At 39.9% G+C, this 13,127-nt stretch overlaps 1 protein-coding gene across 37 annotated transcripts in view; it reads left to right on the forward strand.

The window, feature by feature from the left end:
• The window catches only part of NRCAM (neuronal cell adhesion molecule), a 325,308-nt gene that overhangs the window by 286,312 nt on the left and 25,869 nt on the right, over positions 1–13,127 (forward strand). For 15 of the 37 annotated variants that reach the window (XM_039472686.2, XM_010344135.3, XM_010344128.3 and 12 more), the window contains 8 exons: positions 1,545–1,742; positions 1,848–1,918; positions 3,244–3,469; positions 4,250–4,365; positions 5,721–5,925; positions 8,253–8,375; positions 9,659–9,844; positions 10,851–10,886. In XM_039472686.2, the coding sequence (XP_039328620.1) occupies positions 1,545–1,742; positions 1,848–1,918; positions 3,244–3,469; positions 4,250–4,365; positions 5,721–5,925; positions 8,253–8,375; positions 9,659–9,844; positions 10,851–10,886 (1,161 nt within the window). The remainder of the gene's footprint in view (positions 1–1,544; positions 1,743–1,847; positions 1,919–3,243; positions 3,470–4,249; positions 4,366–5,720; positions 5,926–8,252; positions 8,376–9,658; positions 9,845–10,850; positions 10,887–13,127) is intronic. The other 22 variants (XM_003921090.4, XM_074379231.1, XM_039472687.2 and 19 more) reach the window with 3 other exon arrangements.

The raw sequence follows: 13,127 nt of genomic DNA on the forward strand, positions 1-13,127 counted from the left end.
ATACATTTTAGAAATCTTTCATTTCAGCACATACGGAACAGCCCTATTCATTTTTTTTCTCTTTTTTGAGACAGGGTCTCACCCTGTTGCCCAGACTGGAGTGCAGTGGCTTGATCATGGTTCACTGCAGCCTCAACTTCCTGGCCTCAGGTGATCCTCCCTCCTCAGCCTCCCTGATACCTGGGACTATAGGTGCACACTACCACACCCAGCTAATTTTTTGAAGAGAAGGGATATTACTAGGTTGCCCAGCCTGGTCTCAGACTCCTGAACTCCACCCACCTGGGTCTCCCAAAGTCCTGAGATTACAGGTGTGAGCCCTGCACCTGGCCAACAGTCATTTTTAACAGCTGCAGAGTATTCCATTGTGTGGACATAGTGTAATTTGTTTAGTCAGTGTCCTATTGATGGATGTTTAGGTTGTTTGCATTTCAATTGCAAATAATACTGCAGTGTAGATTCTTTCTCACATGTGTTTGTGCCGTTTGCGTGAGCACATTTATTCAAAATAAATTGCTAGAAGTAAAATTTCTCAAACAGTATGTGCCTTAAATATTGACAGATTTTCTAAATTGTCTTATACAGAAGTTGTTCCAAGTTACACCCTTCCTACAAAGTCAGAGTGATTGCTTCTTTGTGTCATAGTCAACAAAGTGTGCTAGACATTTGATATTGCCAATATGTTGACTGGAAAATGGCATCTCATATTTAATTTCTCCTATTATGAAAAAAATGTGATTATCTTTCCATATATTTAAACTTTTAGGGATATATGGATTAATTCTCAACAGTTTTAAGTTGCTAAACTCAGCATGCTGGAGAAAGAATGCCAGATTAGGTAAAATCTAAAACTGTTTAGAATTAATCTATATATCCCTAAAAAGTTTAACTATATGAAAAGATGGTCAAATTTTTTTCATAATAGGAAAAATTAAATTAAATATGGTGAGATGCCATTTCCCACTAAAGTGTCACCATGCATGCTTAAGTGTTGAGGATAATGATAGCACTCTGAAATCAAACCATTTTAATGGCATTTTTCTTGAAAGTAAGATAATTCATGTTTGGTTGCTCATGTTGGAGCTATCTAAAATAGGTTTTGAATTATGAATAAATGTATGTTAATTTTCCAAATCCAGAAAACACAGATATGCTTTCCCCACTAAAGAAGTTAACCGCTGGGAATAGCTTGGTGCATATCTTCTAGGTGGTTCTTTTTTTGAGATGGAGTCTTCACTCTGTTGCCCAGGCTGGAGTGCAGTGGTACAATCTCTGCTCACTGCAGCCTCCGCCTTCTGGGTTCGAGGAATTCTCTTGCCTCAGCCTCCTGAGTAGCTGGGACTACAGGTGCTCACCACTATGCCTGGCTAATGGTTAATGGAAAATGGTTAATAGCTTGTGCTTTAGTATTCTTTCTGTAGGTCTAGGAATTGAATTTGCTGTTCCCGTAAGTTGAATTTGTCGCGCCCTAGTTATCACTAGCCTCTACCCCTGGGGTAACTGAATTCACTTTCTTGGGTTTGGTGTGTATATGTCATGGCCAGAATTCATCATCGAATATGAAGATGCGATGCACGAGCCAGGGCTGTGGCACCACCAAACCGAAGTTTCTGGAACACAGACCACAGCCCAGCTGAAGCTGTCTCCTTATGTGAACTACTCCTTCCGTGTGACAGCCATGAACAGCATTGGGAAGAGCTTGCCCAGTGAGGCATCTGAGCAGTATATGACGAAGGCCTCAGGTAAAGCAGGAAAGCTGGACTTCTGGGGTATAAAATGAAATAAAAAAGTTTTCCACTGTTTGCAAAAGACCAAAGCTTAAGCATATATGGCTGCTTAACTTCTAGAACCAGATAAAAACCCCACGGCTGTGGAAGGACTGGGATCAGAGCCTGATAATTTGGTGATTACTTGGAAGGTGAGCTATGATGCCTTTAAATTTATTCGCTATTTTTTAGAGTGAAAAAAAGTTGTTTGAAAATAATGTCTACATTAAAATCCCATTTCACCCATTTCCGGGGGAAAAGTATATGTATGTGTGTGTGTGTGTGTGTGTGTGTGTGTGTGTGTGTGTGTGTGTAAAGAGGTAGTATTGTGTAGTTGTTAAAAGCTTGAGCTCTGGAGCCAGAATGATAGGGTGTAAATCCTAGCTCTGCCACTAACTCTGTGACCTCAGGCCTGTTGTTTAACATCTCTGTCAGGCATCTGTATGATGGAAATGGTAATTGAACCGATTTCATACTATTAAAGGGGCTAATATATATAAAGCACCTAGAATAGTGCCTAGCATATACTTGCGCTCAAAAAAATGCTAGCTATTATCTTAAAGAACCACCTGCAGCCAGATGTGGTGGCTCACATCTATAATCCCAGCACTTTGGGAGGCCGAGGTAGGCGGATCACGAGGTCAGGAGTTCAGAACCAGCCTGACCAACATGATAAAACCCTGTCTCTACTAAAAATAAGAAAATTAGCCAGGCGTAGTGGCACGCCCCTGTAATCCCAGCTACTCGGGAGGCTGAGGCAGGAGAATAGCTTGAACCCGGGAGCTGGAGATTGCAGTGAGCTGAGATTGTGCCACTGCACTTTAGCCTGCATGACAGAGCCAGACCCAGTCTCAAAAAAAAAGAACCACTGAAAGACAATCACCAAGCTATTCCCAGCAGTCAACTTCTTTAGTGAGGAACCTTATGTGTGTTTTGTAATTTGGAAAATTAGCATATATTTACTCATAATTCAAAACCTATTTTAGATGGATCCATACATGCATACTTACATGTATACATATATGTACATACTTATATTCATACAAACATGCAGGAACAACAGAATGGCAGGGTAGCCTTTTTTTTTTTAATAAAGAGGAAAACAGTCCATAGGTTTCCATCTGAAAGTAAAATGGACAATGATGTACTGTTGCACAAACAGGAATATATAAAGGATTCCATGTGACTGAAATGCCATAAGAATCACCTACCCTGGACTAGAGCCAGAATTTGAAAGGCTTATGTGGTATTTATTGCTTCAAGATAGTAATCTACAACCTTTGAAATGCTGATCCCAAACAAGCTTTGAATCTCATTGTAAATGCGCAATTGATAAAAGGTCCCTGAAGAAAATGGTTAATAGCTTGTTTTAGTATTTCAGTGATCACTTAGATCCGGGAATTGAATTTGCTGTTCCTGTAAAAGACTGTGCAGTCGATCTGTGTTCTAAGCTCTGGTCATTTGGCTTTTCTTGCAGCCCTTGAATGGTTTTGAATCTAATGGGCCAGGCCTTCAGTACAAAGTTAGCTGGCGCCAGAAAGATGGTGATGATGAATGGACGTCTGTGGTTGTGGCAAACGTGTCCAAATATATTGTCTCAGGCACGCCAACCTTTGTTCCATACCTGATCAAAGTTCAGGCCCTGAATGACGTGGGGTTTGCCCCCGAGCCAGCCGTAGTTATGGGACATTCTGGAGAAGACCGTAAGTGATGCCGTTTCATTTCTACTTTTCCCAGCAAAACAGACTTAACCAAGGTGCAAGCCAACACCATTTCCAGAGGTGCTCAGTTTGCAAGGCAGGGAGGTCGCGATTAGTCTGCCTGACTTCTCGTGAGTTTAAACAGCCTGCTGTGTAAGAAAGAAACGTTCACAACGTTCACGGTGATTACAGTATAGTTGTCCCTTGGTATCCACAGGGGATTGGTTCCAGAACACCCCACCTTGGATACCCAAATCTGCAAATACTCAAATCCCACAGATGGCCCTATGGAACCCGCCTATATGAAAAGTCAGCCCTCCATATCCGTGGGGTTTGCACCTAGGAATACCATGTTTTCCATCTTCTTTGGCTGTAGATGCAGAACCCGCAGATGTGGAGGGCTGACTGTATTTGTGGGGGAAAAAAATCCACATGTAAGTGGACCCATGCAGTTCAAACCCGTGTTGTTCAAGGGTTAATTGTACTTTTTTAAAAATCTTGTTTTCCCACTCAGGACGCTGAGGTAGGAGGATCCTTTGAGCCAAGGAATTTAAGTCTAGCCTGGGCAACACAGCAAAACCCCATCTTTAAAAAAAAAAAAAAAAAAAAAAAAAAAAAACTCTCTCACAAAGTCATTTACCCCAAAATCTGTATTCAAGCCTTAATAATCCATGGAATAGGACTGGAATATGCTTTAATCCAAAATTGTTGGAGATAGTGATATTTATGGATGAAATTCAAAATAACATTGATACTTCTACCACTTCCCTGTCCTTCTCCTAGTCCCAATGGTGGCTCCCGGGAATGTGCGGGTGAATGTGGTGAACAGCACCTTAGCCGAAGTGCACTGGGACCCAGTACCTCTGAAAAGCATCCGAGGACACCTACAAGGCTATCGGGCAAGTGGAGGGGGACCTTTCATGGCTTTCTTTAGTAAGAGGAGCAGTGAATGCCACATGTCACGCACACCACATGAGGAAGGATGTAATTGGTTCATTGCTTTATGAACTTGGGGACTGGAGAGTTCATTTGGCTTACTGCCTCAGGCAGGGCCATGGCCAGAGTTGGCTTGAAATCTCACTGAATCCAAAATAAGAAAAAAAAAAAAGTTTTCTCTATTTTTCCCACTGATGATCTAACATTCTGCCAAGTAAGTATGTATACAAAATGGGGGAACTAATTTTTTAAAGACCTAGACTATTACGAACCGTAGCTAGCTTTAAAGCAATATGGACCACATGGGTTAAACATACAAAATTATCCTGATAATAATGTAGGCATTTAAAAAATAATTCAGAATATACTTTAAGACCATATGTTCTCATCGAGGTCATCCTTATAAATATCCATTATCTTTGTTCTTGAGAAGCACTGATTCATAGAGATTCTTAGCTGATAGGCAGCCAAGCATACAGTCATTACTTTGATTTGTTAAGCCTGACCCCTAGAGGTCACTTTTTGTACTACATCACATTCAACATTTTTTTTTACTCCCCTAGTATTGCCAGATTTCATATAAATGTTGACTTCTCTTGAAAATGCCTTTAAATTCCTAAGAATTTAAGAGGAGTTAATAAACAATTATGGATTTGTGACCAAAATTAATCAACACTTTTTTATCCATCTCTTCAAAACCTGTGCCTGCAATTGAATACCAAAAAAAAAAAAAAAAAAGTATTTTAAACTAGTTTGATTTAGCAGAAAAATTCTAGACTTTCAGTGGAGGATCCCCTGTAGCTTTTGATATCACTGTGGCTGTGAAAGTCATTTAATAGCCACACGCTCATCTGCACCGTATGAGTAACTAATAAAAGCCCCACTGTAGGGTTTAGGATTAAACTAAATGATAGATTGTACATGAACGTGTATTAATTCTGGAAAAGTATGTAAACATTGGGCAGTGATTTTTATTTTTAGAATATTTTATACAAGTAAAAGACTTAAATCCTCTTGTCCTCCATTTGCCTCATGTTCTAGAGAAAACCATATGGGTCTCATGCTGTTCCATTTTGCTTAGACTCCTATGACAAAATAGCGTAGCCCAGCTTTGTCATGTGGCTGTAATTTGATTTCCCGCATCATCTATGGGCTTCTATCTCTTGCCTCAGAATCAATATCCATCAGTTTTGCTAGTAATTTTCTTCTAAAATGTACCAAGGGAATTTTCTGGAGAAACAACAATTTCAATTTGGTGGGCATAAGGAATATTGTTTGCTCCTTTGTGCCTTCCTGACTTTCATTCTTGCTGTTTCAGATTTACTACTGGAAGACACAGAATTCACCTAAAAGAAACAGACGTCACATTGAGAAAAAGATCCTCACCTTCCAAGGCAGCAAGACGCATGGCATGTTGCCGGGGCTGGAGCCCTTTAGCCACTACACACTGAACGTCCGAGTGGTCAATGGGAAGGGGGAGGGCCCAGCCAGCCCTGACAGAGTCTTTAATACTCCAGAAGGAGGTATGGAACGGATGCATCCCTAAGATCCCAGGAACATATGGCATGACCTGAGAGGTTTGGCCTGAGAGAAGGGCTACTGATCAAAATACATTCTGGAAGGCAAATGTGATTGAAATTTCCATCGATGAGTACAGCACACACAAAGCTGCCAGAATGTCAGATCATATGTGGCCTAAGTGTACGTAGAAGGCTTCGGAACCCAAAGTGCTGCTCTGAAACGCCCTCTCCCTTGACTTAAAATTTTTCTCCACACACACTGTCCGAAACCTTGCTACTCTGACATTTATTTGAATCATTAACTTTCTGACCTGAAAGAGGTTCTTTAACTTCTCTGTCAGGAGCCTCATCTGAAAAGCATGAGAACCAAATTAGATAACCTAACAAAAACACCTTGGAAGGAAACTGTTTCTATAAGTTATAGTTTACTTCTACAGCTTCTTTCTTAGGGCACTTTTATAATTTATTAGAAAGTGAAACCGAGTTAGAAGGTTGCAGGTGTTGACCAAGTGGATTGGGAAGAGGAGGGAAAAGTCGTTGCAGATATGGGCAATTGCAAAGGAGGGAATGAGGGAGGATCACATCTATATTAATCCTGGAGTTGGGGGAGAAGGAGTTTGGACACAGGGATGAGGGAGCCTTGTGGGTGAGGGAGAGAGGGGGCCAGGTAGTAAAAATGATGAGGATTTGAAAAGGCACTAAAATGGGCTTTACCTATTTTAAATTTTGCAACGATGCTGCTGTGACAATGGCTAGATAGCTTCTGTAGATTGCTTAGCTCTGATAGAAGAAGGTCACAGAAGATGCACCCCACCCTGGCTCCTGGTTGAAAGATTCATGATGTGGGCAGCTGCGAATCTGAGAATCACCCTGTGTCCCAGCTCCCGTCCCATTGTAAGTTTTTGTCCTCAGTCTCACTGTCCCTTAGAGTCAAGGCTCTTCCTACTCGAGGCTGTCACAAGCAAGGCCTCACACTGGTACTTTAGATGGTTCAGGGAAAAGTGTCATAGAGGAGATGATCAGATGGTTGAAGAATAAAGAAGAGAGGAAGAAGTATGTCTGAAGACACAGACGTAGGAAATAGCCTGGCTCCTTCAGAAAAGTTGTGTGGCCAGAACTGGTGAGAAAAGGGATGAAGGTCAGCTAGGGAAGGCTCATGTCATGGATGATTTTGGGTTCCGTTGACCAACCTGCAGGCCACAGGCTGTTAACCTGGGGACTGTAGCCCCTTAGGGAGTCAATGAATGGGCTCAACGAGCTCCATGAAACTCCTAAAATTGTATGCAAGATATGTGTATGTTTTTCAGAGAGTGCTTATGGCTATCATCAGATTCTCAAAAGGGTCTGTGACTTACTGGGTTGGGGAAGCTTGGAAGCCTGGAATGATGTGCCAGGCGTGGTTTTAGGTCAGACAAAGACATCTGAGGGGCTAAAGCAGGGAGGTGGCAAAGATGGGGAGAAGAACACATGGACATTGTTTAAGGAAGGGAGTGGAGTGGACAGGATTTAGTGTCTGAGGAGATGTTGGAAATGATGCAGATGGGAGAGTACAGGTTGACTCTCTGGGTTTTGGCTAGAGTGACAGCAGGGAGAGTGTCCCATTACTTAGTTTCCAGGGACAGTGGTAGGGGAGGTAACCATTGTGAAAGAGAGCTGCCCTAGCCATCACCCTCATGAGGAAGTGAATAAAAGATGACCAGAGATCCTTTCTCTGGTGATTTGCCAGCTTCTGCCACAGAGAACCTGACACCCCTCAGCCCTTCCCCAGAGCCAGGGGTGAGCCAGGATTGGGCTTTTGTCCATTCACCACCAGATCCGGGGCAGCTGTCAGCTCTCAGGATAAGAACGTCTCTGCACCTGGGCACACTGGCCCAAAGCCCACCAGGCAGGGAATTGTGACTGTTTGGAGACACCTGGTTTGCTGGAGAAAACAGTCCTTAATGGTCCAGAACACAGCTGCTTCCACTCACAGATCCGGTTAGAATAGTTTTTCTTGGTAGCTAGTTTGCTTCTATTTAGACACCATTCATGTATCAAATAAGGACTGCCTCCTTTTAAAAGATTAGGTTTCAGTCCATCTGAAGGCAAAGTCATTGCGTGTTTTGAGAGGATGCTTTTAATGAATATAGATGTAAATGACAAGAGAGAAGGAGGAAGAGAATAACTAAATGAGCACCTGTCACAGGTTTGTATGCACGTATTTTCAGCTGAATCAGGAATGAGTTACTGAAACCCAAAGTTTTGAACTGTGTGAGCACGGTGACATATTATTTTAATACATGTTGAAACATTCAGAAACCTTTGTGTTGACTCTAAGTTCTCATTGTAAGTCCCCAGTGCTCCCTCGTCTTTGAAGATTGTGAATCCGACACTGGACTCTCTCACTTTGGAATGGGATCCACCGAGCCACCCGAATGGCATTTTGACAGAGTACACCTTAAAGTATCAGCCAAGTAAGCTGTTTGGAGGAGGAGAAAGAAAATGTGTCTGTTTTTTTCCATTTTATTTGTTATTTTAATTGACAAATAATTGTACCTCTTCGTGGGATACATAGTGACGTTTTGATACATACAGTGATCGGACCAGGGGAATTTGCATATTCATCATCTCAAATATTTACCATTTCTTTGTGTTGGAAACACTTAATATCCTCCTCGTGGCTGCGTACGGAACACTAGAACTTAGTCTTTATATCTAGCCATCACTTTGTATCCTTTAACCGATCTCTCCCCATCTTGCCTTCCCCTCATCCTTCCCGGCCTCTGGGATCCTCTGTTCTACTTTTTACTTCTGTGACATGAACTTTCTAGCTTCCACCTATGAATTAGAACATGTGTTTAACTTTTTGTTAGAAATATAGTTTTAGGCCAGGCACGGTGGCTCATGCCTGTAATCCCAGAACTTTGGGAGGCCAAGGTGGGTGGATCACCTGAGGTCAGGAGTTTGAGATCAGCCTGACCAACATGGAGAAACCCCATCTCTACTCAAAATACAAAATTAGCTGGGCGTGGTGGCACGTGCCTGTAATCCCAGCTACTCAGTTGGCTGATGCACGAGAATTGCTTGAACCCTGGAGGCAGAGGTTGCAGTGACCCGAGATCACGCCATCGTGCTCCAGTCTGGGAAACACGAGTGAAACTTGTCTCAATAAAAAGAAATACAGTTTTAAAAATACTTAACTGTTATCAGAAAATACAAGCTAGTTTTTATTTATATCTGTAGGATATATACATGTACCTTCAAGCATTATTCCAAAAAGAACTTCAGATCTTACTTTTTAAAGAAAAACGATTTGTATGTTATTAAAAATTAACCGATCTGTAGAATAATACAGACCTTTAGGGGTGGGGTTTAGGTGAGTGCTGTCATTAAATTAGATATGCATTTTCTGTAAATAGAAAATAGTTTCTTTGGCACAGGCCTCTGAAGAAAAATGTTTGGGGTTATTTAACAATACAACTCTACCTGTGAGAATACAGGGGAAAAAGTTCTTCTAGTTTATTAGCCAGTAAAGAACATATTCCCCCTTGTGATATGATGTGATGATATGATATAATATAACATAGTATAGAAACTGTTAAAAGGTTATCACTTAGTTATGCTGGGCGAAGAGTGAATAGTATTATAAAAGTCAATGAACGCCAGGTTTAACATTTTTAGTTGGTGCATTTATTTATAATAGTATTCCTACAGCAATTAATGGAGAATACACTTGTTTGTGTTTTCTTATTGACAGTTAACAGCACACATGAATTAGGCCCTCTGGTAGATTTGAAAATTCCTGCCAATAAGACGCAGTGGACCTTAAAAAATTTAAATTTCAGCACTCGATATAAGTTTTATTTCTATGCACAAACATCAGCAGGATCAGGAAGTCAGATTACAGAGGAAGCAGTAACAACTGTGGATGAAGGTAAGATGGGTATGTATAAAATCCATATAATTATCAGCATCATGAAATAAAAAGCTTTAATTTCATGCTTTTTCCTTCCTGCTATGGAGTATCTATCTTACCTAATTAACACAAACACTTATTTGTAATTTCTCATTCTGATTAGCTGATTAGCTATTTAGCTCATATTGGACTAACTGATATTTTTCAACTCTGAAACTTTTTAAAACTTATATTAAAATCTTAGGGTGGGTGTGAATAAGCATAATATTTGCTATGCTTGAATTTGAAGTTCAAGGCAATGTGTTTCCTATTAACAACTTTATATATCATATATATACATGCACATACATATGTACACATACATATAATACACACATATATGCATACACAGACATACACACCTGTATACACACAAATATATGTAACTCTAGTTCTAGTCCTGATTTACTAGAAATAATTTTCTAGTTCACGTATCGATTCAGGTTTTCTAGCAAAGAAATGAGAACAGTTAAATAGTGCATTTATTTTGTGTTTGAGCAAAAGATTTTCTATTTTGGTATGTACAAAGAAAGCAAAATAACCCATCACAGTATTTAGAAAAAGAAATTAACACTTCATACTTTAGAAAGTTATTCTGAAATCTTTAGATTTGATGAAAATTATCAAAAATATTGTAAAAGATTTTCTGGTTTTGCATGTCTCTAAATTGTAGAGTTGCTTAAGGTTTATTCATTTGAGTATCTTTGATAGCCTGAGAAATTTACCATTTCTATCCCAAAATTGGTTTGAAATATCCCAAGCCTTCTTACATAATAAACAAGTATGAATAATGCACCTTAAGTAATGTGTGAATTTGAATATTGAGTCACTTTGGGGACACCAACATATCTTTGTCCCCTGTGCCTGGTGTGGTACATTTCATTCTTCTTGCATGCTTTAGCATTTTAATATGTGTTTTTATATCGCTATACATGCTCATGGGTGTGTTACATCTAACTATATAGTGTCCTATTTCTGTTTCCCTTCATTAAAGCTGGTATTCTTCCACCTGATGTAGGTGCAGGCAAAGGTAAAATAATTCATCTGCATGACTTTATACATGTGTGAAATTTGCAATGTGAAACATGGGGAAGTGCAGCATGGGTAAAACAGAAAATAAAATACGCTTTGATCCACCAAAAGAAGAGAATATCTCATCCAATCTTGGCTTTAAAATTAATTTCTAGTCCTTTCTTTATAAGTAGAAAGCCACATACTGAATTCTCCTGAAATTTTTTCTTGAGACTTATCCCTGGTACAAATCCTAATCTTAGCATTTAATACTGTGATTTTGGCTGGATCAGACAGGACCAAACTGTGGATTTGTCACAGATCCTCTATGTGGCCATACCACATTATTAGGAGTTCAGAAATATTAGCCCTGTGATGAAAACAGCCTGTTAGAAATGAGATCAACCAAGCTTCCTGTTCTATTCCGATTTAGCTGCTCTCTTTGTAGATACAGTGTACACTCGGCTCCCACCGCACAGAACCGTCCATTTGGAATTGCAGTGTAACAGTGCCCTCCAACTGGTTTGGGACTAAGTCCCCCCAAGCTTAGGGTTCCCTACAAGTGAGTCTTCCAGGTGCTCTTCTTAAATGTGTTGTCCCATCCTGTCTTCACACAGCTACTTAAGTCTCTTCCTCCTGAGTAATACCAACAATCCACAATGGATTACTTTTGTTCTCCTTTATTTCTGACAGCTCTCTGGGTCAAAAAGATTTGTTGGGAGAACGGTGCTTGAATAAGTTGCAATATGTCTTCCATCTGTGGCAATGCCAAAGATGCCCCAGTCTTTGACCCCTGGCTGCTGGTTGACCAGTCAGCTTCTTAGAGAGCAGTGGAGCACCTGCCACTGGGCACTGTTTTCACATGGTGTGCCTACCGTCAGGGGTTTTCCTGGGCTTTCACAGATCAGATGAGTACAAACAGGAATGAAGAAAAGGAAGACCAAGAGAAAAAAGTGCTTTGCCCTATATTATTCAGATCTTGCGAGCTTAGACTTGAGAGATTTATTCTATTTGCTTAGAAATTTGCTTATATTCAGAGTCTTGGTAAATTACAATACTGATCAGATAGATTTGGAGTTATTGAATAAGAACTATGGTCATTTTCAGTAATCTTAAGAGTGTCACATTTGTGTTTTTAGACTTGAGAGGATGAAGTAAAAATTCAAAATTTCTGTAATATCATAGAAAGATGTAAGCTGGCCAGGCACAGTGGCTAACACCTGTAATCCAAGTACTTTGGGAGGCCGAGGCAGGCAGATCAAAAGGTCAGGAGTTCGAGACCAGCCTGGTCAACATGGTGAAACTCTATCTCAACTAAACATACAAAAAATTAGCTGGGCATGGTAGCACGTGCCTGTAATCCCAGCTACTCGAGAGACTGAGGCAGGAGAATCACTTGAACCAGGTAGGTGGAAGTTGCACTGAGCTGAGATCTTGCCACTGTACTCCAGTCTTGCAGTCTGGGTAAAAGAGCAAGACCCTGTCAAAAAGAAAGAAAGAAAGAAAAAAGAAAGATGTAAGCTGTTTATTTGTATACTTCCTTCCTGTGATAATTAGATATTAATTTAAATTGTTAGTTGTTTTACAATAATATACTGCTTTATAACTTCAATTGGACCATTTCACTAAAAGCCTGGCATTTCTCCTATGCAGAGGACATGTCATTATGGCTATGCCTAGAGTTGATAGTAGAGAAACTGTGCCTCAGTTGGATTGTCTGTGAAGCAAGTCTGAATTTTCAATGGACTTGTCATGTTAGAACTTGTCATGTTAGAAGTAGATATCTACTCCACTGAAAAAGAAATCACCCCTCTGTTTTTAATAAATTAAAACTAAAGGAAATCCTTATTTAAAGAGTTTTGGTTTTACCATTTTGTGTTACTAATTTGAATTGTGAGTTACTTATGATTAAAGAGACAAGCAAAAATGCAGTGTCTGAAAGTTCATTAAGCCTCCAGTATTAAAATCTGACAGATCTCAGATAAGAAAAGGAATAATGTTTAAATAAGCAGGAAAAAAGCTAAATCTGACCTTAATTTTAATATGGTTTATTTAAATAGTATAGCAGTAGTTAAGTATGGCTTACATAAGATGATATTTTTACCATGGTGAGACTTTAAACCACTCAAGCATAATTTGTGATCCTGGGTTTTCCTTCCTTAAAAATATTTCTTTTTATCAGTCTGAAAATGAATCCTATCCTATTCTCCATTTTCCTTCTCTATGTGGAGTTTAGTTTCTCTGTGACAGGAGAAAAATT

The sequence above is a fragment of the Saimiri boliviensis genome, chromosome 10 (genome assembly GCF_048565385.1).
Source record: "Saimiri boliviensis isolate mSaiBol1 chromosome 10, mSaiBol1.pri, whole genome shotgun sequence".
Classification (NCBI taxonomy): domain Eukaryota; kingdom Metazoa; phylum Chordata; class Mammalia; order Primates; family Cebidae; genus Saimiri; species Saimiri boliviensis.